The 21,101-nt window shown below is 43.2% G+C and overlaps 2 protein-coding genes across 18 annotated transcripts in view; one reads left to right on the plus strand and one right to left on the minus strand.

Moving 5' to 3' along the window:
* WASHC5 (WASH complex subunit 5) overlaps window positions 1-10,402 on the minus strand; it is a 64,037-nt gene extending 53,635 nt beyond the window's left edge. Inside the window, exons 1-5 of one of the 2 annotated variants that reach the window (XM_015455165.3) lie at window positions 10,224-10,402; window positions 9,830-10,006; window positions 1,936-2,244; window positions 1,335-1,480; window positions 605-689 (exon numbers count right to left, since the gene is read on the minus strand). In XM_015455165.3, coding sequence (XP_015310651.3) covers window positions 605-689; window positions 1,335-1,480; window positions 1,936-2,121 — 417 coding nt within the window. In that variant the 5' untranslated portion in view covers window positions 2,122-2,244; window positions 9,830-10,006; window positions 10,224-10,402. The remainder of the gene's footprint in view (window positions 1-604; window positions 690-1,334; window positions 1,481-1,935; window positions 2,245-9,829; window positions 10,007-10,223) is intronic. The other variant, XM_005564056.4, reaches the window with a different exon arrangement.
* Window positions 10,403-10,450: 48 nt separating this feature from the next.
* NSMCE2 (NSE2 (MMS21) homolog, SMC5-SMC6 complex SUMO ligase) overlaps window positions 10,451-21,101 on the plus strand; it is a 271,125-nt gene continuing 260,474 nt past the window's right edge. For 7 of the 16 annotated variants that reach the window (XM_005564054.4, XM_005564053.4, XM_073999421.1 and 4 more), the window contains exon 1: window positions 10,451-10,568. The gene's annotated coding sequence lies outside the window, so the exon portion shown is untranslated. Of the gene's footprint in view, window positions 10,569-15,348; window positions 15,440-21,101 lie in introns of all 16 variants that reach the window. The other 9 variants (XM_065519593.1, XM_065519594.1, XM_073999422.1 and 6 more) reach the window with 2 other exon arrangements.

The raw sequence follows: 21,101 nt of genomic DNA on the forward strand, positions 1-21,101 counted from the left end.
AGCCAAAATCACTAGATTATACATTCTTAGGGAATAAAGTCGGTAATCATGAAAAATACCGCTTTGCTCACACTTCTCCAAAAATTTTTAGATTTCAAGGAAAAGGTAGGTTTCCTCCAAAGAGCTCTTACCTTCTTGCAGAATGGGACTTGAAAAGTTTATGTGAAATAGATTTTAATTCATAGTGATAATCTTTCAGTTGATGTATTTTGGCTATTTTGCTTGGGACACCAAAATAGCATCCTACTCATCATAAAATCATTCACTTCACCATAAAGTCATTCACTTATTCAATAAGCATTTCTTAAATGGTCAGTATGTACTAGGTACTAGGACAGATGGCTGGGATGCAAAAAGTAAAGAAGACAGAATTCTTACACCGAGGAGGCTCATAACTTTCACATAACTTTTCATTGTTTTAAATTCTGTTCAAAGTCTACGTTCTAAACTCAGATATGGACCTGCCAGTTAGAAGATAATTAAAAGCTCATTTTGCTTCTCTTTAAAGAATGGTATTTCATTTATATTTATGACTTAGAAGAAAAAAAAGGGATACTATGTTTGAAATTCTTGAATTTCATTTTAAATAATCACTATTACTTACCAGAAGTTGTTTTCCATCTTCGTTGAGAAGCACAGTTTCTAAGGTTTGCTGAATATAAACCCCTTCATTGAGATCATCTAGATATCTAGAAATAAAATCCCAGAGCGAGTTATTAATTTATAATAGAAACTTTAACATCTTTAAAGAAGGAAAGATTTTTAAAAGATAAGGCAAGATGCCAGGCATTCTGGCCTTCCACTAGTTCATGGTCCTTCATGCTCTTAAGAATACAGTCTTATAAACTGATTTAGGGCCACAGTTTGATATTTATGGCTGTTCCAAGTAAAAGAAATATTCCCTAGTCCTGATTTGTGAATTACAAGTATCTAGGAGTAAAGGCAGAAGAACATGGAATATCTAGTTTAAAAGTTAATGAGTAATGAATTCTTAAGAACTGTATAAGGGACAGAAAGTTAATGATAAAAATAAGTTCTTTTTCCCACTTTTCACATATAATACACTAGAATATGATAATAAATAACAGGATTGGAAACTATGTGACTTAGTATAAACTAAGTTTATTATGACACCTCACAAAAGCAGGACATTGTAGTAAAACTTTAAAATTCTTAAGATGACCAGTGCCACAGGAAGGAAGAGACAACTTTATACGGCATACACTAAATTAGGAAATTTTATAGTAACTCAGAGAGATTTACACGTTGTCGTGTGTCCTTTTCCCTCTCCACTATTTACCACCAGAAAAAGCTGTTACTAAATTGATCAATACCTGTTTAAGTCTACAATATATTTATGCACACTTTGAAATGCTAAATAAAATCTGGTCACAATTTCTATGTTGTTTTCACGAAATTCTTCATCTAAATCCTGTAGCTCTGGCTTACAGTCCAGTTTGCTTTCCCATAATTCCGGACCCTAAGAAAAAAAAACACACATGAAATGTCAATAAAAGCATACTTGTTGGTGACAATTTCCAAATAGTCTTTTAAAAACTTGTTCTTATGTTCTTAAACATCCTAAACTTAAAGCGGAGCAACAGAAAGTAATGAAGATAATAGAAGCCTAGATGTAAAATCCCTTTGAGATAAATGAATTTGAATTGGACCCAAGATTAGCATGCTTTTAAGTATGGGGCCCTTCAATGTGAAATGTCAAAGTTACGTTTTAAAGATACAATTATATTGTGTTAGGGCTTTCACATAATACCTTCAACTTATTTTCAAGTTAGTAGCTAACATTACGTTTAGTCCAGAAGCTTTTCTCTTTAGCTTTTTCCATAACTACTTAACCTTACAGAGTTTCACGGTTCCCAGAGAAAACACGTTTTTGTAGAAAAGACAACAAATAAAAAAGCTATTGAGGAAGATTACCTTAAAATAGCTGAAATCAAATATGATATCTCCATATTTCTGTTGATCAGCTCTGTCTTTTAACCTGAACACAGCAGGAATAAACTCAGAGAGCCTCAAAAGTTCAGCAATGATGGCATTACCACAGGAAACAATCCTTAGGATTGCTTGGCCACAGAGGTTGTTCTCGGCTAGAAAGTCCAACATTGTGAGGAGGACCGACTATTCTGTGCGTGGACACTGGGGATGATTAACCGGCCTTAGAGCTGGTGTCTGTAGATTATTAGATGAAACCAGGTGTGCAGAGAGATTGGCTGCTCCATAAAGAACCTGTATCCCCCAAAAAAGTGTGAAAATCTCAGTTTGTTTAAGGAAGCACATGTGTACACATAAGAAACACATTTTTCTCCCAAACTCACTACAAAAATTGTAAGAAATAATGAGTTCCTTTATAGGGGAAAGGGTATTTATCTGCCACTCTCCATATTTTCCATGTGGAGGGGCTTTGGTAGATTAACACTCTTCGCCTCTTCTTCAACATGTTAGTCACTTCTCTTGGGAAAAAGATATGATACAGCTCATCTCTGAGCTAGGGAGAAGGAACCACTGGGCATGTGTGGTTCCAATGTACCCTAATTATACAAGCTATCTTCTACTACTCAATATATTAGCAAATAATTTCAAATACTATAAAGAGAGCTCAGAGACAAATCCCTGTACATCATTTTGAGGCATTTGTCCAATTATTTCCCAGAAATGGAACTGCAAGCTTAAGCTATGAACATGTCCAAGATTCCTTTTAAAATTACAGATGCTAAGTTCTACAAAATTCTGTGAAGATAATTTATAAATACTAAATCAAACTGGTCCAAAAGTCTCACAAAATTCAGTACTTAGGTGTCTAGTACTGTTAGTAGAATCCATTACTTGTTTCTCTTGTATTCCAATGTACTCTCTGAGCATGGTTAGATCACTTAGCATACTGAATATTATTGTTGCTTACAGCTCATTCTGAAAGTTCTTGAAGGCAAGGATTGATCTTTACCCAACCACTCCTTGCTGAATATCTCTTTGCCAGGCTGGATATGAAGACGTTTAGACAACTCACCTTCTAGTCCAGTGGTTCTCAAGCCTGGCTGCATAAGGGAATCACCTAGCATTTTAAGAGTCTGGTAAGTAGGTTAGAGGTAGTCCTAAGTATCTCTGTTTTTAAGAATCTCCCCAGATGATTCTGATGTGAAGCCAGGATCATTAAAATAGTAGAGAATGACTGGTCTTGTGGAAAACTGCAGCAAGTAAACAGGAAATTAACAATATCTATCTTTGTGCCCTTTGTGCTGAACTCATTCCTTGGCATTGACAAGTAAAAGGAGTGCCTGAATAACAATACTAGGGGCCGGGCGCGGTGGCTCAAGCCTGTAATTCCAGCACTTTGGGAGGCCGAGACGGGTGGATCACGAGGTCAGGAGATCGAGACCATCCTGGCTAACCGGGTGAAACCCCGTCTCTACTAAAAAATACAAAAAACTAGCCAGGCGAGGTGGTGGGCGCCTGTAGTCCCAGCTACTCGGGAGGCTGAGGCAGGAGAATGGCATAAACCCGGGAGGCAGAGCTTGCAGTGAGCCGAGATCTGGCCACTGCACTCAGCCTGGGCGACAGAGCGAGACTCCGTCTCAAAAAAAAAAAAAAAAATACTAGGATTGCAAGAGGAGTGATGTCTGTCCTCTCTTGCTGCCTGCTATACTGTTGGAGAGAGAAGCCCTGAAGAAAAAAAATATCAGAGAGATGAAGGGCTTGAGTGTGTCATTACAATAAAGAAATAAGAAGTGTAACATACATTTAATTGTCAGTATGGAGCATTTACTAGGTGTTCTGTTGGGACAGGTATTCTTATAGTGGGTGATCTTTAGTAAAGTGACATCTAGGAATTCAGGGCTAGAGAAAGAAACCTAGCATCTAAAAGGAATGACCTATTTTAGTATGTAACACTTAAAAACTTTTCTATGGTAAATGACTTAGAAGATGGATTTGAAATCCAAACGGCAGACACAGGGTTGATTTCTAAAACATGCAAAGGGATCTCACAAGCTGTCAAAGAGAGAACAGGGAGAGAAGGGGAGGCGGGAGCCAAGTAAAAAGGAAAATGGAAAAAAAGATGTCACCAGGAATGAAAACCAACCAATCAACAAAACATACATGTGACGTTTTCCTGTACACATAAAAGTCTTTGAGCATGTCACTACCCAGGCTGTGCCTTCTAAGCATCTTCTGTAACACACAGACTCTTGATAAAACTGCTTCCTGACCCATCCCTTTCCTTCCCACTAGCTTCCTCCTACAGCCAGTGCAGAGAGCAGGGGTGAGCAGATGGTGGAAGGCGAAGGGCGACTGGAGAAGGAAGCAAGACTTACACAAATGAAATAACTCCTCGGACTTGATGAGGTTTCAGAAAGTTCTTGAAGTAGGTAATTTGTCTTATTAGGCTACTACTTCTTACATTCCCCCTCTGCCCACAGACTTGAGTACTCTTCTTGTTCAGGTCTGTGTGCCTTACCCTGCAACAATCATTTTTCTTAGTTCTAGGGGCTAGGAAAGCAATTTGATTATAATAATGTGGTAACTGGTTTCCAAAGATGGCTCCCAACAATTCCTTGCCATTAAGTCAGCACATACAGCACCTTAAGTGAAGGGCTGAACCTTATTTTCCCTCTCAATGAGTCTGGATTGCGTTTGTTTATTAGTTTGCTGGGCTGCCATAACAAAGCACCACAGACAGGGTGACGTAACCAAATTTATTTTGTCACAATTCTGGAGGCAAGAAATTCAAGATCAAAGTGATGGTAGGACTGTTTTCTTCTCAGGCTTTTCTCATTGGCTTGTAGTAGGCTATTTTCTTCCTGTATCGTCACATGGGCTCCCCATTGTTCATTTCTTTTTATAGAGATGGGGGTCTCACTATGTTGCCCAGGGGAGTCTCAAATTCCTGGGCTCAAGCGATCCTCCCATCTCAGCCTCCCAAAGTGCTGGGATTACAGGCATGAGCTACCAAGCCTGGCCCTCCTTTGTAAATTTCTGTGTCCAAAGTTCCTCTTCTTAAAATGTATGCATCCAAAGTTCCTCTTCTTAGAAAGACACTAGTCATATTGGATTGGAGCCCATCCTAGTGGCTTCATTTTAACTTAATCACCTCCTTAAAAATCCTGTCTCCAAATACAGTCACATTCTGAGGTACTGAGTGTTAGGAATTCAACATAGAAATTTTGGAGGGACTCAACTCAGCTCATAACAGTTTATGTCTTCCTTCCTTCAACCCAAAGAATACTGTAGAAGTAACTCTCTACCAATTCTAGGCCTAAACCTTGAGAAGGCCTGGCAGTATCTCCTTTTGCTCTCTTCAGGTGTCCAAAGCTGCCATGTCAGATGTCTGGGTATCTTGCTAGAGAGATCACAGGAGTTACAAAGAGGAAAGACCATGCTGAGAGGGAAGAGTCCTGACACAGAAGAGAATGAAGAAAGCCAGCAGACAGCAGAAACCGAAGCGCCGACGTGTGACTTGGGTTGACCTGGTCTCCTCAGCCCCCCAGCTCTTGAAATCTTCCTAGTTGAAGTGCTAGACATAGAAGGGAAGAGGCTATTCGGCTTCTGCAGCCAGCCAAGCCCTCTGTGCCTTTTCCCAATTCCTAACCCACAGGATCATGATAAATTTTTAAAATACGGTATTGTTTTGGGCAAATAAGCCTTGGGGTAATTTGCCATAGTGCTGACATTCAGTTTTGAGGACTAACAGTACGAGTTGTCAATTTAAACAGCATGCTGATGTTGTTACTGTGATATTTCATTTTCTATAATGCTGTGCAATATAGTCATTGCTTTTGTATAATAATGTCCATGTAGCTATTTCTGTATTGTACTACTGCGTTTTCCTCCAATCCCCATCTTTTCAGCTCTCTGCTTCCACTGATTATTACACTTTCCTTATAGGAATTGTGCCATTCATCTTATCTTTGGAAAAAGAGAGCTATGTCCTAAAAACCACTAGAAGTCGGTGAGGGAACAAGAAGTAGGTGAGGGAACAATCTTTAGAAATGTTTTTAGGCCTGGCAACAGTGGCTCACACCTTTGATCCTAGCACTTTGGAAGGCCAAGGTAGGAGGAATGCTTGAACTCAAGAGTTTAAGACCAGTCTGGGCAATAATAGCGAGACCTTGTCTCTACTAAAAATCAAAAGAATATTAGTCAGGTATGGTGGTGTGTGCCTGTAGTCCCAGTGACAAGGGAGGCTGAGATGGGAGGATTGTTTGAGCCCTGGAGGTTGAGGCTGCAGTGAGCTGTGATAGCGCCACTGCACTCCTGCCTGGGCGAGAGTAACACCTTGTCTCAAAAAAAAAAAAAAAAAAGATTTTCTCACATGTCAAGTATAGGAGATTCTTGCTATTAAGTATAGTTCATGTCTGAAAAATGCGAGAGTGATTACAAAACATGGGAAAACATTTCATAAAAAGGAGAAGAAAAAGTTTTGATTGCAAATGTATCTTGACATTTATGAAAGTGAGCTTTATATATCAGGCTGGGATAAGTGCTGTGAAGAAAAAGCATAATAAAGGATGGAGCATATGCTAGTTTCCATAGAGCACCTCGGGCAGAAGTCAGAAGGAAATAAGACAGCAAGCAGTATGGATATCTGGGTAGGGTCAGCAGCTTCTAAAGTGGTCCCTAATGATCTCTGCCTCCTGGTATTCATGTCCTATGTAGGTTCCTTCCCTTGAGTATAAGCTGACTTACTGACTCCCTCCTAAAGAGGAAAATAGGGCCAGGTGTGCTGGCTCATTCCTGTAATCCTAGCACTTTGAGAGGCTGATGCAGGCGGATCACCTGAGGTTAGGAGTTCAAGACCAGCCTGGCCAACATGGTGAAACCCTGTCTCTATTAAAAATACAAAAATTAGCCGGGCATGGTGGCATGCACCTGTAATCCCAGCTACTTGGGAGGCTGAGGCAGGAGAATTGCTTGAACCCAGGAGGCGGAGCTTGCAGTGAGCCGAGATAGCACCAATGCACTCCAGCCTGGGTAACAGAGTGAGACTTCATCTCAATAACAAAACAAAACAAAAAAACCAAAAGGAAAGGAAAGGAAAAAAATAGGATAGAAATGAAAGATACCACTTCTGAGATTAGAAATTGAAAAGACTAACTCCTGGCTTGGTCATCCTCTCTAGCTTGCTAGTCCAGGGGAAGCAAGGTGTCATGGTATGATACAGCCCTGTGCAGGAGCCCATATGACAAGGAATTCAGCCTTGCCAAAAACCACCTGAGTGAACTTGAAAGTAGATCCCTATAATCCCAGTCCAGCCTTCAGATAAGACCATAGCCCCTTGTTCCCAGCTTAACTGCAATGTTCTAAAAGCCCCAGAGCCAAAGGCAGCCAGCTATGCCCTACCCTCCTGACCACAGATACTATAAAGCTTATTGTCTTAAGCCACTAGGTTTTGGCATAGTTTATTATGCAGCAATAGATAATGATCCTGAGAATGGCATTCCAAGCAGAGGTTACAAGTAAGTGCAAAGGCCCCAGGGCAGGAATGTGCTAGACGGCCAGCAAGGTGCCTAAAGTGGCTGGAGTAGAGTCAGCTAGGGGCAGAAACAGAAGAAGTAGACTGGATTGCGTCTGAGAGCCAAGAAGCCACTACAGCTGTCTAGAACTCTCATGAAGGTACCCTCTGATACACATTAAGGCATACATTATTAACAAGTTCTTTTAGTTTCCTCTGTGATACTTGCTTGTTAAATCACACTGATCTCTAACAGGCTGAATTTCAGATAATTTCATTTCATTTTCTCCATGGAGATGGTCTGGCTTGGGAAAGGAGAGAGGGAAAAGGGAAATAATGGACAATGGGCAAAACAGTCACCTCCTAAAGCCCTCTGAAGACCACCAAACTAACCCAGAAGGTCTAAGTAGGATGAAACTTTACACCAGGAGAGTCCAATCTTTGTCTTCCCTGGGCCATAGTGGAAGAAGAATTGTCCTGAGCCACACATAAAATACACTAACACCAAAAATAGCTGATGAGCTTAAAAAAACACACACACACACACAAAAAAACTCATGTTTTAAGCAAATTTACAAATTTGTCTTGGGCCACATTCAAAGCCATTCTGGGCCACATGCAGCCTGTGGGCCTCAGGCTAGACAAGCTTGCTCTAGACTCATGAAGAGGAGGGCAAGCGATGATTAACAGGTCCAAGAGCTACCTGATTTTGGATACCATGACAGGGCAACAATGTAGACCTGGGAAAAACATCTTAAAGCAAAGTAACATTACCTTCCCTTTACTCTACTCTCTCCCAACATACAGAAGGACAGACAGACTCAGCACCTGCATGCACACATTCAGGGAAGCTTCAGTCTGGGATAACAACAGAAATCAAGACTTTCGTGTGTCAATCTCTTATTTTAATCCTTAGGTCTTTACTCAAGAATTACATTGTAGACAACTTTAAAAGAACATGAGAAGGATAATAATAATCAAATATGTTTGGCAATAGTAAAACAAATAGTAAAACAAATATAAAGTAGGGTCTTTATTACCTACATAAATCGCCTTTCTAAAATTCAATATATAAACTTTATATTAAATTTTTAACGCGAAAGCAAAATATGTTATATTTAATATACTTTTAGTGAAATGAACTCACTGCTTGTAATCTGTTTGGCCCCATGAAGGGCACTTGTGTTTTCTATTTCTAATAATGCAAGCATCTCCTGCTAAGTTTTTGAAGATGGAAGAAGTTAAAACAAGATTAAATGAAAGAAGGAAATCACTTAGTTACATTTTACGTACTAGACCTCCTAACCTGGACTAGTTATATTTTCCATGTAACAAATGGAATTTCCATAATTTGCACAAATATAATTTGGCTAGAGTAATTGTTAAATAGCCCCCTCGTTGGCTGAAGGACTAGTCCTGAAGAACAGAATCTAAGAACCATCATTAAAAATGCCTAATCAAGTTGCAGCTAAGAGGTATGTGGATGGCTTTACAAGGTGTTAAGACTCAGTTAAGTCTTAAAAAACCACTTTAGAATTAGGTCCAATTAAACTCTGTAGAAGAAGCTATGGTAAATTATCCTTTCAGAGGTTCTCTTCGTGCTAGGGATTAAGAAAACTTGAAGATCAGCTCTCTCAATACAGGCTGTATTACTATCGGCATGAAATCCAGAGATCCCACTATATTCTCTTATTTTCTTTTACAAGCGCCAGTAACTTCATTTTTAAGAATTTGGCGTGGAACTGTGATTTTCAGTTTGGGAAGTAATCCTAATCAAAAGACATGCTTTCAAGAATGAGGCATGGCATCATTATACCAATTACCCAGCGTGCAGAATAATATTTCTTAAGGAAATCGAATTGTCGTGGACAAACACTGTTTACCCCCTTCAGAGGACAAAAGAAGGTAGGTCTATATTTAGCCTTTCGCAAAACCTCAGTTCCATAAAGGAAGCACTGATCTCCACAAATCCATTATCACAAACAAAATATAATGGTTGTCGGTCAAAATAAATGCAAGCTGCATATGTTTTCCAGAAAAGTTCTGACATGAGGCTTAACCTGAAATCCTGGGAAAGGCAGGTGAAGGACAATTAGAGAAGGTGTCCCTTGTTGTGCGCAAAGACAGGAAAACTTCTCCCTCACTACCCTTCACCTATGTTTGAGGGAGCTCCATGCGCTTGCAATCAGGAGACCCAGTTCTACGACTCTGTGACTTTTTTTCTTTTTCCTGTCCGATCATAGAGGAATCAGGGCCTTGGGAACATTTCCCCCCCCCCCCCCCCCCCGCCAAATGCAAAGGATTTTGGCATTAGCACAGGTGAAGGCATTAAGACGCAGCGAGCAGCAATGACTTGCCCAAACTCACAGCCCATGGCATAACTAGAATGCAAATCCAGGTCCGTCAGGCTGTAAAAGTCCTCACTACTAGCCTTTCAGTTTTCTCAAAAGCAAAGAGAGAAATAACGACGACATCCACACTGCAGTGTTCCCGGAAACTTGGAAGGATGAGATTCGGACCAAGCAGCCAGCTGAACGGTGCTTCCTAAAGCGAGGAAGGAGTGTGCAAAATGAGTTCCCCCTAAGCGGAGACGAAGAGCTGGACTGCAGCCCCCGCCCCAGAAAGCCCCTAAGCCCTCCATCCCGAGTCCCCCGTCCAGGCTGCACGCGACGCTGGAGACCTCCCCAGGGCCAGCACGGCCCAGCGGGGAGGTGAAAGGGGCCATGCAAAAATGGGGCGCGCTCATCCCATCCCCACTCACCTGTCAGCCGGGCCGCGCCAGCGGCGCACGCGCAGGGCAGGAGGTTGCGCGCGGAGTCGGCACCCAGGTTCCACCCCTCCCTCACGGCGGCGGTCCTCTTCTATCCCCAGTCCCGGACCTGGAACGGGTCAGAGCCGGGCTTCCGCCCCTGACTTCCAGGACGGTCACATGACCGAAGCGGCGGTGAGCAGGGAGGGGCATCATGTGACCACTCGCCGGCGACGGATGATGACGCAAGAGCCCGCGCTCACTTTTCAGCTACAGGCGAAGGGGGCTGAGGAAAGGAGGTGGGTACAAGTAGGGAAAGTTGGGGTGCCACCAGACGGAGACAACTCGGACAACCAGGTAGGGAAGAAGCGGGGGACGGCAATGGGGAAGGTGGCGGGAATTGTCGCCTCCCTCAGGGACACTCCACGGGGACCCCGAGCCGGGAATTCGTCGACCTGGATTATGGTTGTGGCCCTTTTCACGCCACAGTAGTGAGTCTGGGACAGTTTACCCTCCTGTCCGAGGCGCCATCTCTCCATCCGTTAGCCACAAGTGTGTAAGGGCAAGATCACGAATTTTTGATCCAAATAGATGTGGTTTGAACTGACTTTAAAAGTAAGGCCACGGGAAGGTCGTTTGAATAAACTCTCTGGACCTCAGTTTCCTCTTCACTTATGTAGATTGCAGTGAGAATTAGCGATAAGGAGAATGAAGTGCCAGGACACCAGTTTATGGCATTCTGTAGGTGACCGAGAAATGATGATGTCTGTTGTTATTTTTGTAACTCGCCAAATCTTTATTGGTCCCCTATTTTGTGTGAAGAACTGCTTTATATGCAATAGAATATGTCAGGGTTCTAGTTTAAGGAGCTTTCAGTGTAAAGAAGCTGCAGACATGTGAGCAAATAGTTGTGATGAGTTTCATAATGGGAGTGTGTTGTGTACATGTGCATGTGATAGGAATAATGGTAGCATGGGGGAGGGAACAAGCAATTGTATGAGAAGGATTCAGAGAGAAGGGTATAGCCTTGCATGCTGAAAAAGGAGAGGCAGCTCTGGCTGACTTGTACAAGGTTCCCGTGGATTTAAAGGAAGTCAGCATATTGTCTATAAATAACATGCAGAGAAAAAACTCAGGAAATGCACAACTTGTTCTAAACTTTCTTGGAGATCATAGGTATTGGGAAGAAAAGATCAGTGTTATTACATGGGAAGGGATCCAAGAGAGATTGATTTAAATCAGTTATTCTCAACTGATGCGCTATTGACATTTTAGGCCAGATAATTTTTTCCTGTGGGGTGGGGGTGAGGGCTGTCCTGTGTATTGTAGGACGTTTGAGAGTATCCCTGGCCTCTGCCCACTAGATGCCAACCATAATGTCTACAGATATTGCTACATGTCCCTTGGGAGAGGGGTAAAATCTTTCTTGGTTGAGAACCACTTAAACCAAGCCATGAGAGATGGTGTCTTAGTCAGTGTGGGCTTCTATAACAAAATGCCATAAACTAGGTAGTTTACGAACAACGGAAATTTATTTCTCACAGTTCTGGAGGCTGGAAAGTCCAAGGTCAGGGTGCCAGCAGATTTAGTGTCTCGCAAGGGCCTGTTTCCTGGTTCATAGGTGGCTTCTTGCTGTGTCCTCACACGGTGGAATGGCAAAGCAGCTCTCTGGAGCATCTTCTAAAAGGGCACTAATTTTATTCATGAAAGTGGGCCTAATCGCCTCCCAAAAGGCCCCACCTCCTCATACCATCACCTTAGGAGTTAGGATTTCAACATATAAATTTTGGGTGACACAAACATTCAGACTTTAGCATATGGGTAAGATGTGGGCAGATAGAAAACTGAAGAAAGAGCCTGGTACGGTGGCTCACACCTGTAATCCCAGCACTTTGGGAGGCCAAGGAGGGCGGATCACTTGAGGTGGGGTGTTTTGAGACTAACCTGGTCAACATAGCGAAACCCTGTCTCTACTAAAAATACAATAAATAAATAAATAAATAAATAAATAAATAAATAAAATAACCAGTGTGTTCTGGCGCACACCTGTAATCCCAGCTACTCAGGAGGCTGAGGCAGGAGAATCCCTTGAACCCAGGAAGCAGAGGTTGAGGTGAGCCGAGATCATGCCACTGCACTCCAGCTTGGACGACAGAGCGAAACTCTGTCTCAAAAAATAAATAAATAAAAAGAAAGAAAACTGAAGAGATGGTTTTCTCATGGTGGGAGCAGGATGAACAAAGTCCTTTTTTCCTTTTTGGAGACAGCGTCTCACTCTTATTGCCCAGGCTAGAGTGCAGTAGCATGATCATAGCTTACTGCAGCCTTGGACTCCTGGACCCAAGGGGTCCTCCCACCTCGGCCTCCCAAGGGGCTAGGACAATAGGTGCAAGCCACCATGTCTGTGTTGTTTGGTTTTTTTTTTTTGAGATGGGGTCTCGCTGTGTTGCCCAGGCTAGTCTTGAGCTCCTGGCCTCAAGCAGTCTTCCTGCCTTGCCCTTTCAAAGTGCTGGGATTATAGGCATGAGCCACCGCGCCCAGCCTGAACAAAGTCTGGAGGTGAGTTCAAGAATATTGAGTATGAAGGGGAGAAGGAAACACGAGAGCTGTGCATCTGACCGAAGCAGTTTATTCATTTATTGATAGTTTCAGAGCACTTGCTGTTTATGAAGCACTGCGAACATCTTGCAAGATAGTTACTAACAAAGTAGAGTTACTGCCAAAGGCTATAATTATATCAAAGAGGATGCTGTTAGAGTCAGAGAAAGGAGTTGTCTTTGACTTGTACTTAGCTGTATTTATTGGGAGGAATTGAGAAAAGTATGTCTATTCCATCTTTCTGCACCATCCATTGTCTTTGCTTTTCAATTCAGTCTGTCTTAATCTTTTCCCTACTCCAGAATTACAGAAAAGCATGGTCATGTTTTCCTTGGTCCTCTGCAAGAGTGAAGTTTCACTCAAGTAATGTGAGTTTTGCATTCAACCAAGTAGTGACAACTACTGTTTGGTATATACTTTCCATTTATACTGGATTGCATTAATCTTCATAGATATTGTGTCTTTGTTCAAGCTACCATAACAAAATACCATAGACTGGGTGGCTTAAACAACAGAAATTCTGGAGGCCAGAAGTTCAAGGTGAGGTTGCCAGCATGGTTGAATTCTGGTGAGGACTTTCTTCTTGGCTTGTAGATGGCTTCTCTCTTTATGTGTCTTCACGTGATAGGGAGAGAGAGAGAGAGAACAGTCCCTGCCGTCTCTTCATTTTCTTTTCTTTTCTTTTCTTTCCTTTTTTTTTTTTTTTTTTTTGTTCTTTTGAGACAGGGTCTTGCTCTGTTGCCCAGGCTGGAGTGCAGTGGTGTGATCATGGCTCACTGCAGCTTCAGCCTCCTGGCTCAAGTGATCCTACCACATCTCCTCCTGAGGAACTGGGACTACAGGCCTGCACCACTACATCCAGCTAATTTTTTTATTTTCAGTAAAGACAGGGTTTCACTTTGTTGCCCAGGCTGGTCTCAAACTCCTGGGCTCAAGCCAACCTCCCAGATTGGCCTCCGAAAGTGCTGGGATTATAGGCATGAGCCACCTTTCCGGCCAGATTTTAGGTAGTCAGTACGCATGTGCCTAGTGCCTATCATATTGCACAGTGCAGATCATAGAACATTTTCATCACAGAAAGTTCTATTGGACAATGCTCTCTAGACACTTTAGACTTATACTAGAATCAAGACCGACTAGAAAACAGAATACTTCTGCTGATCATGGTGTCTCATGCCTATAATCCCAGCACTTTGGGAAGCAGAGGCAGGAGGATCGCTTGAGCTCAAGAGTTTGAGACCAGCCTGGGCAACATAGGGAGATGGTCATCTCTACTAAAAATTAAAAAAAAAGAAAAAAAAAAATTAGCCAAATGTGGTGGTGCACACCTCTGGTCCCAGCTACTTGGGAGGCTAATGTGGGAGAATCACATGAGCCTGGGAGGTTGAGGCTGTAGTGAGCATGATCATGTCACTGCACTCCAGCCTGGGTGACAGAGCAAGACCCTGTCTCAAAAAAAAAAAAAAGAAAACTGAGGCCGGGCGCAGTGGCTCATGCTTGTAATCCTAGCACTTTGGGAGGCCAAGGCAGGTGGATCACTTGAGGTCAGGAGTTTGAGACCAGCCTGGCAAACATGGTGAAACCCTGCCTCTACTAAAACTACAAAAATTAGCCTGGCATGTTGGTGGGTGCCTGTAATCCTAGCTACTGGGAAGGCTGAGGCAGGAGAATTGCTTGAACCTTGGAGGTGGAGGTTGCAGTGAGCCAAGGTAGCGCCATTGCACTCCAGCCTGAGGGACAAGAGCGAAATTCTATCTCAAAAAAAAAAAAAAGAAAGAAAGAAAACTGAATACTTGAATTATATCATTTGGTCCTGGCAGGTTTGTATTTTTTTTATTAATAGTACTGTAACAAGTAAACCCCACAAGTCTAAATGGCTTTGCCCAGTTGAAGTTTCTTTCATGCATGGAGCCTGATAGGTGAGTAGTTTTCCTCCAAGTAGTGATGTAGGGCCTTGAGCTCCTTCCATCTGGTAATTCTCTATCATCAGTGTGTAGCTTTACTAAGGTCACTGTGCTTGCCTGCATCAAGCTATCAAATGGGAAAGTGTGGGTTTTTGCAGATTAGGCCTGGAAATGGCTCACATTTCATTGCCTTGGGTGCAGTCATAGGCCACACCTTACTTCAAGAAAGGCTGCAAAATGTGGAGCATATATAGGCATATGACTGGGTTGAAGAGGAAATGGGTTTGGTGGGCACCTAGCAGTATCTGTCACAAGTGTTTTGTCCTTAGCCTGCCCTGATAAATAGTCTCAAGAAACAGTCCTAGAAGTTTGCTATTGCATTTACTGTAAGGATATTTTCGAGGATTATTTTTTTCAGTGTAACTCATTATCTCATATATGATGATCCATACTTGCCTTGATTGCCATGGAAAGCTTTATTTTTTCTTGAGTTCCTAGTGTTCTTTTTTTTTTTTTTTTTTTTAAATGGACAAAGTAACTGCCACTTTTTATTTTGATTGTTAGGAAGCTTACTACCAAATGTGTATTACAAGTATAGTACTGTGTGGAATCCTTTTTTTTTTTTTCATATGGAGTCTCGCTCTGTGATCTGAGCTCACTGCAACTGCCACCTCCAGGGTTCAAGCAATTCTCCTGCCTCAGCCTCCCGAGAAGCTGGGACTACAGGTGTGCACCACCACACACAACTAATTTTTGTATTTTCAGTAGAGATGGAGTTTCACCATGTTGGGTGGGCTGGTCTCGAACTCCTGACCTCTAGTGATGGACTGCCTCGGCCTCCCAAAGTGCTGGGATTACAGGTGTGAACCACCACGCCTGGCCCCCTGTGTAGAATCCTAAAGTGTGCATGACGGCGTTATAACTTTCTCATATGCTTGGTTTGCCCTTAAATTTCTGTTTTTTGATCCTAGTTTTCTGAATTTATATTTTTCCATCTTTTTGTGTATGTTTGTATTTATATTGTGTAAAATGTCTCAACTTGTTTGGCATAATACAGTGAAATTGTAAACAAGCAGTCTTTTTCACCAAAATGCAAATGTTTGGAAATCATCATTGGCTTTTATTCCTATTTGTATTTTTTTCTTTTTTGGTGTAAAACTGTAAAATCCCAGAAAAGAACACAACAAGAGCCCTTGTTTTATCACCCAGATTTGAACATCTTTAACATTTTGCCATATTTGTTTCAGGTCTTGATTTTTAAGACAAAGTTTTGAAAATACATAGAGCTCAAATTTCCTTGATGACCCCTAGACCCAACTGGAGTGATTCTTTATCCTGTACTTAAGGCCTTCTACACTATATTCCCAAAGAATGAAATCCAGTTATCTTCCCATTCCTTTGTCCCTGTGTGTCAGGCAAAGGGAACTCATCTCATATTTTATTACCGTATGACCTTTTTTCATCTCACTGCTTCCTTCATCTGAACAGCTCTCTCTGATAATTTAGGCCTCTCCAAATCCTGAATACCTTTTATGGTCCAGCTTAAGTGCCTTCGTTTACATGAAGCCTATGTCTCCCCTGTTGTTCCTATAATCCTTTCCTTTCTTCAACATCGTAGCATAGTGGGTTTGTGTAATCGCTTTCTTTTTTCAACTTCATAGTACTTGGTTCATTCTCTTAGTATGGAACTTGTTCTCTGCCAAGCCTGTTTCGAGGGGTTGTGGTAGAAAGCAGTTATATTTATTCTGGAATATCTAATAGTTAAGGTTATGTGAAATGTATGTTTTAAGTCTTGGTGAAAAGTAGAATCTCTGATTTGAAAACATGTTTACATTATATTGTAGAAAGCTTTGGATACTGTGCTAATTATGTTGAATTTTATTATATAGGCAGGAGGGAGTTAAGACCAACCCTTCCTGCTTTTTTCTGTCTTTATTACTGGCATCTCTGTCTTATTAGCAAGTTCAAAGACCTTAAGGTGAAGCATGCCTGGGTTATTAAAGGACTAGCAATGGCCAGATAATGTAGAACAGTGGTCTTCAAAGTGTGATTCTTGGATCAGCACAATCTACATTACCTGGAAATTTGTTAGAAATGCACATTCTTAGGTCCCTTCCCAGATGTACTGAATTAGAAATTCTGAGGGTGAGGTCCAGCAATCACTGTTTTAATGGATCCATCAGATGTTTCCAATACACTGACTCTGCAAATCTCCTAGATACATCTGAGTTAGAATTACATAGAGGTCTTGTTAAAACAGACTGTTGGGGCCTGAGAATTTGCATTCTAACAAGTTCATAGGTAATGCTGGTGACACTTGGTCAGAAGCCATTTGGGGAACCACTATTGTCAGTTATTATGAAGCTCTTTGGCCATTACTCCCGGTGAGTCAGGAAGTCCTTTGGAGTTTTTGAGCAGAGGAGTCACATGATCTTATGTACCTTTTCAAAGATTTACTCTGGCTGCTGTATTGAGAATTGGGTGGAAGAGGCAAGACTGAGAGCAGGGAGACCAGGTAGGAGACTGTTGGAGTAATTCAGGCAAGAGATGATGGTTTGGATCACAGTGTTATCAGTATAATTGGTGAGAGTGGTTGGATTCTGGAGATACTTTGACTATAGAGCTGGCAAAATCGATGTTGAGTTTGGTATAGAATATGAGGGGAGGAGGAGAAGGATCAAGTATGAACCAAGATTTTTGGTCCAAGAAATGGAAGGATGGAGTTGCTATTTAGTAGGATGGGGCAGGTTGTAAAAGGAATAGGTTTAGGAGAGGGGTGGGGTGGGAGGGAAGAACGTGGTCCTTCCGTGTTGGACATTTTAAGTTCTGGAGTTTGCCAATGGTGTTTAGATGGAATGAGCCTAGCTGGGAACACTAGGTGGATGGGAGAGGTTGGAAAAGAGAGATCAGAGCACTGAGCCCTGGGCATGCCACCTATACTACAGTTTTGGAGACATGCACTGTTTTAGGTGCTGGAGATACACAGACGGTATTCCATTCATTCCTTCCTTCAGCAAGCCTTTGTTGAATGGCTACTATGTGCCACGCATTGTTTTAGGTGCTTGGAATACATCAGTGATCAAAACAGAGAAAGTCAAAAAGTCTGTAAGTTTAAGGAACTTAACAGTATAATTGGGGACTAGAGACTGTAAACCTAATAAGTACAAGAATGTTGTTTGGCAATGTGTCCGGAATTGGTGGGTTCTTGGTCTCACTGACTTTAAGAATGAAGCCGCGGACCCTCGCGGTGAGTGTTACAGTTTTTAAAGATGGTGTGTCCAGAGTTTGTTCCTTCAGACATTCAGATGTGTCTGGAGATTCTTCCTTCTGGTGTGTGGTCTCGCTGTCAGGAGTGAAGCTGCAGACCTTTGTGGTGAGTGTTACAGCTCTTAAAGGCAGCACGTCTGGAGTTGCTTGTTCTTCCCGGTGGGTTTGTGGTCTCGCTGGCTTCAGGAGTGAAACTGCAGACCTTGGCGGTGAGTGTTACAGCTCATAAAGGCAGCGTGGACCCAAAGAGTGAGCAGCAGCAAGATTTATTGCAAAGAGCGAAAGAACAAAGCTTCCACAGCGTGGAAGGGGACCCAAGCGGCTTGCCAACTACTGGCTCGGGGAGCCTGCTTTATTCCCTTATCTGGTGCCACCCATATCCTGCTGATTGGTTCATTTTACAGAGAGCTGATTGGTCTGTTTTGACAGAGTGCTGATTGGTGCATTTACAATCCTTAAGTTAGACACATAGTGCTAGACAGAAAAGTTCTCCAAGTTCCCACTAGCTTAGCTAGACACAGAGTTAGCTAGATACAGAGTACTGATTGGTGTATTTACAAACTTTGAGCTAGACACAGAGTACTGATTGGTGTATTTACAAACCCTGAGCTAGACACAGAGTGCTGATTGGTGTATTTACCATTCTCTAGCTAGACATAAAAGTTGGACTCCAAGTCCCCACCAGATTAGCTAGATACAGAGTGCTGATTGGTGCACATACAATCCTCTGGCTAGATATAAAAGTTCTCCAAGTCCCCATCAGGTTTAGGAGCCCAGCTGGCATCACCCAATGGATCCTGCACTGGGGCTGCAGGCAGAGCTGCCGCCAGTCCGGAGCGCGCCTGCACTCCTCAGACCTTGGGCTGTCAATGGGACCAGGTGCCAGGGAGCAGGGGGCGCCTCCTCTCCGGGAGGCTCAGGCCTCAGGGAGCCCACCGCAGGGAGAGAGCTCAGACTTAGCGGGCTGCAGGTCTCCAGCCCTGCCCTGCTGGGAGGCAGCTAAACCCGGGGAGAATTTGAGTGCAGCGCCAGCGGCCGGCACTGCTGGGGGACCCGACCCAACCTCCACAGATGCTGGCCCAGGTGCTAAGCCGCTCACTGCCCTGGCCCTGCTGCGCCAGCCGTCTGCTCCGTGTGCGTGGCCCCCCACCCCGCGCCCGCACCTGCTTGAACTTGCATGGGCCGGCGAGTGCTGCTCCCTCCACTGCTATCTGGGCAGCCCGGCGCCTCTCCCTCCACGCCTTGGTAAGAAAAGGGAGGCGGCTCTGGCCTCAGCCAACCCAGAGAGGGGCTCCCATGGTGCCATGGCGGGCTGAAGGGCTCCTCAGGCATCGCCAGAGTGGACACCAAGGCCGAGGAGGCGCTGAGAGTAAGGGCTGCTAGCACATTGTCACCTAAAGCAGAAGCAGAAGGGTGGGAATACCTGGGGATGGAGATTGGGAGGGCTTGCCATTTTATGTCTGATGGCCAGGGAAGGCCTTACTGATGAGGTGATACTCAAAGGGAAACCTTAGGGAAGTAAGGGAATTGACCTAGTAGATATCTAGGGGACAAGTATGGAGGCAAAGGGAACCAAGAAGGCATAGCTCTGAGGCAGGGCTGTAGTTGACTGGGTATAGAAGGAGAAGAAAAAGAAGCCTGGATTCTGAACCTGGGGCCCTACAACATATGGAGCTGAAGGAGATGGAGAGGAAACAGAAAGGAGAATGAGAACAAGAAGAACAAGGGAGGCAGGTGCAGAAAGCGCATCAGGAAGGGAGTGATTAATTGTGTTACATACTGCTGGCTGATAGGTCAACGGAGATAGGACTGAGCATTGATAATGAATTTAACATTAGGGTATTGATAATGAATTTAACATTAGGGCTTGTCAAGTGGCCTTGACAGGAGCAGTTGCAGTTGCAGTGAAGTGAAACTGCTGTAGAGATGGAAACCTAGTGGGGGTGGATTCCAAAGGGAATGGAAGGAGAAGATTTGGAGACAAATGTAGGTATATCTACAGATGAGTTTTGCTCTAAGGCTGAGTAGAGAAATGGGGCTGATAACCAGAGGGGTAGGTGGGAGGAAAGTCGGAGGATGTTTTTGAGATGGGAGAAGTAACGGTGTATTTGTTTGCTGAAGGGAATGATTCAGTAGAGAGGGAAGATTTAATGATGCAGGAAAGCAGGGAGAATTGCTGGGACAATGTCTTAGAGTAGGGAGCAGGGGATAGGATATAGTGGATAATTGGAGTAGAGGTGGCCTTATCTAGGAGAAACAGTTTATTCATTTTAACAGGAGGGAAAGCAGAGTGTATGAGAACTGACGCTGATAGGTGGGGAGGTAAGTTGTGGGAGCTTGCAAAATCTCTCTTCTGACTGCTTCTGTTTCCTCAGGAAATTAGGAAAGGAGCTCTTTCAGTGAGTGAGGATAGAGGAGGAAGTGTTGGAAGTTTGTAGTGACAGGAGTCATAAAAGTATGATAGAATCAGGAAAAGTCAAGTATTGTTTTGAGTTATGTACTCTGCAATGATTTGTGCTCTGCGTTCCTACCTGCCTTTTCCTTTGCCTGAATGCCCTTCTCCATTACCCTTCTGTCTGTTAAACTTCATCCTTTATCCTTTAACTCAGTTCTATGTTCCCTTCTTTGATTCAGTAAGGCAAAGTTGAGCATTTTCTTATCTGTGCCTCAGTTTTGCAGTAACTCCCATGTTGCTTTAATTATCAAGTTTATGTTTTATCTCTGTCTCTCCTACTCAATGGTGAGCCCCTGGAAGTAGAGACTGAATATTCCTTTTTTTTTTTTTTTTTTTTGAGACCGAGTCTTGCTCTGTTGCCCAGGCTGGAGTGCAGTGGCGGGATCTCGGCTCGCTGCAACCTCCGCCTCCGAGGTTCAAACGGTTCTCCTGCCCAGCTTCCTGAGTAGTTGGGATTATAGGTGCCTGCCACCATGCCCTGCTCATTTTTGTATTTTTAGTAGAGACAGGGTTTTGCCATGTTGGCCATGCTGGTCTTGAACTCCTAACCTCAGGTGATCCTCCTGCTTCAGCCTCCCAACGTGCTGGGATTACAAGTGTGAGCCACCGTGCCTGGCCAGAGGCTGAATATTTCTAGTGGCCAGGATAGTGCCTGGCTCATGATAG

The sequence above is a fragment of the Macaca fascicularis genome, chromosome 8, assembly GCF_037993035.2.
Source record: "Macaca fascicularis isolate 582-1 chromosome 8, T2T-MFA8v1.1".
Lineage (NCBI taxonomy): Eukaryota > Metazoa > Chordata > Mammalia > Primates > Cercopithecidae > Macaca > Macaca fascicularis.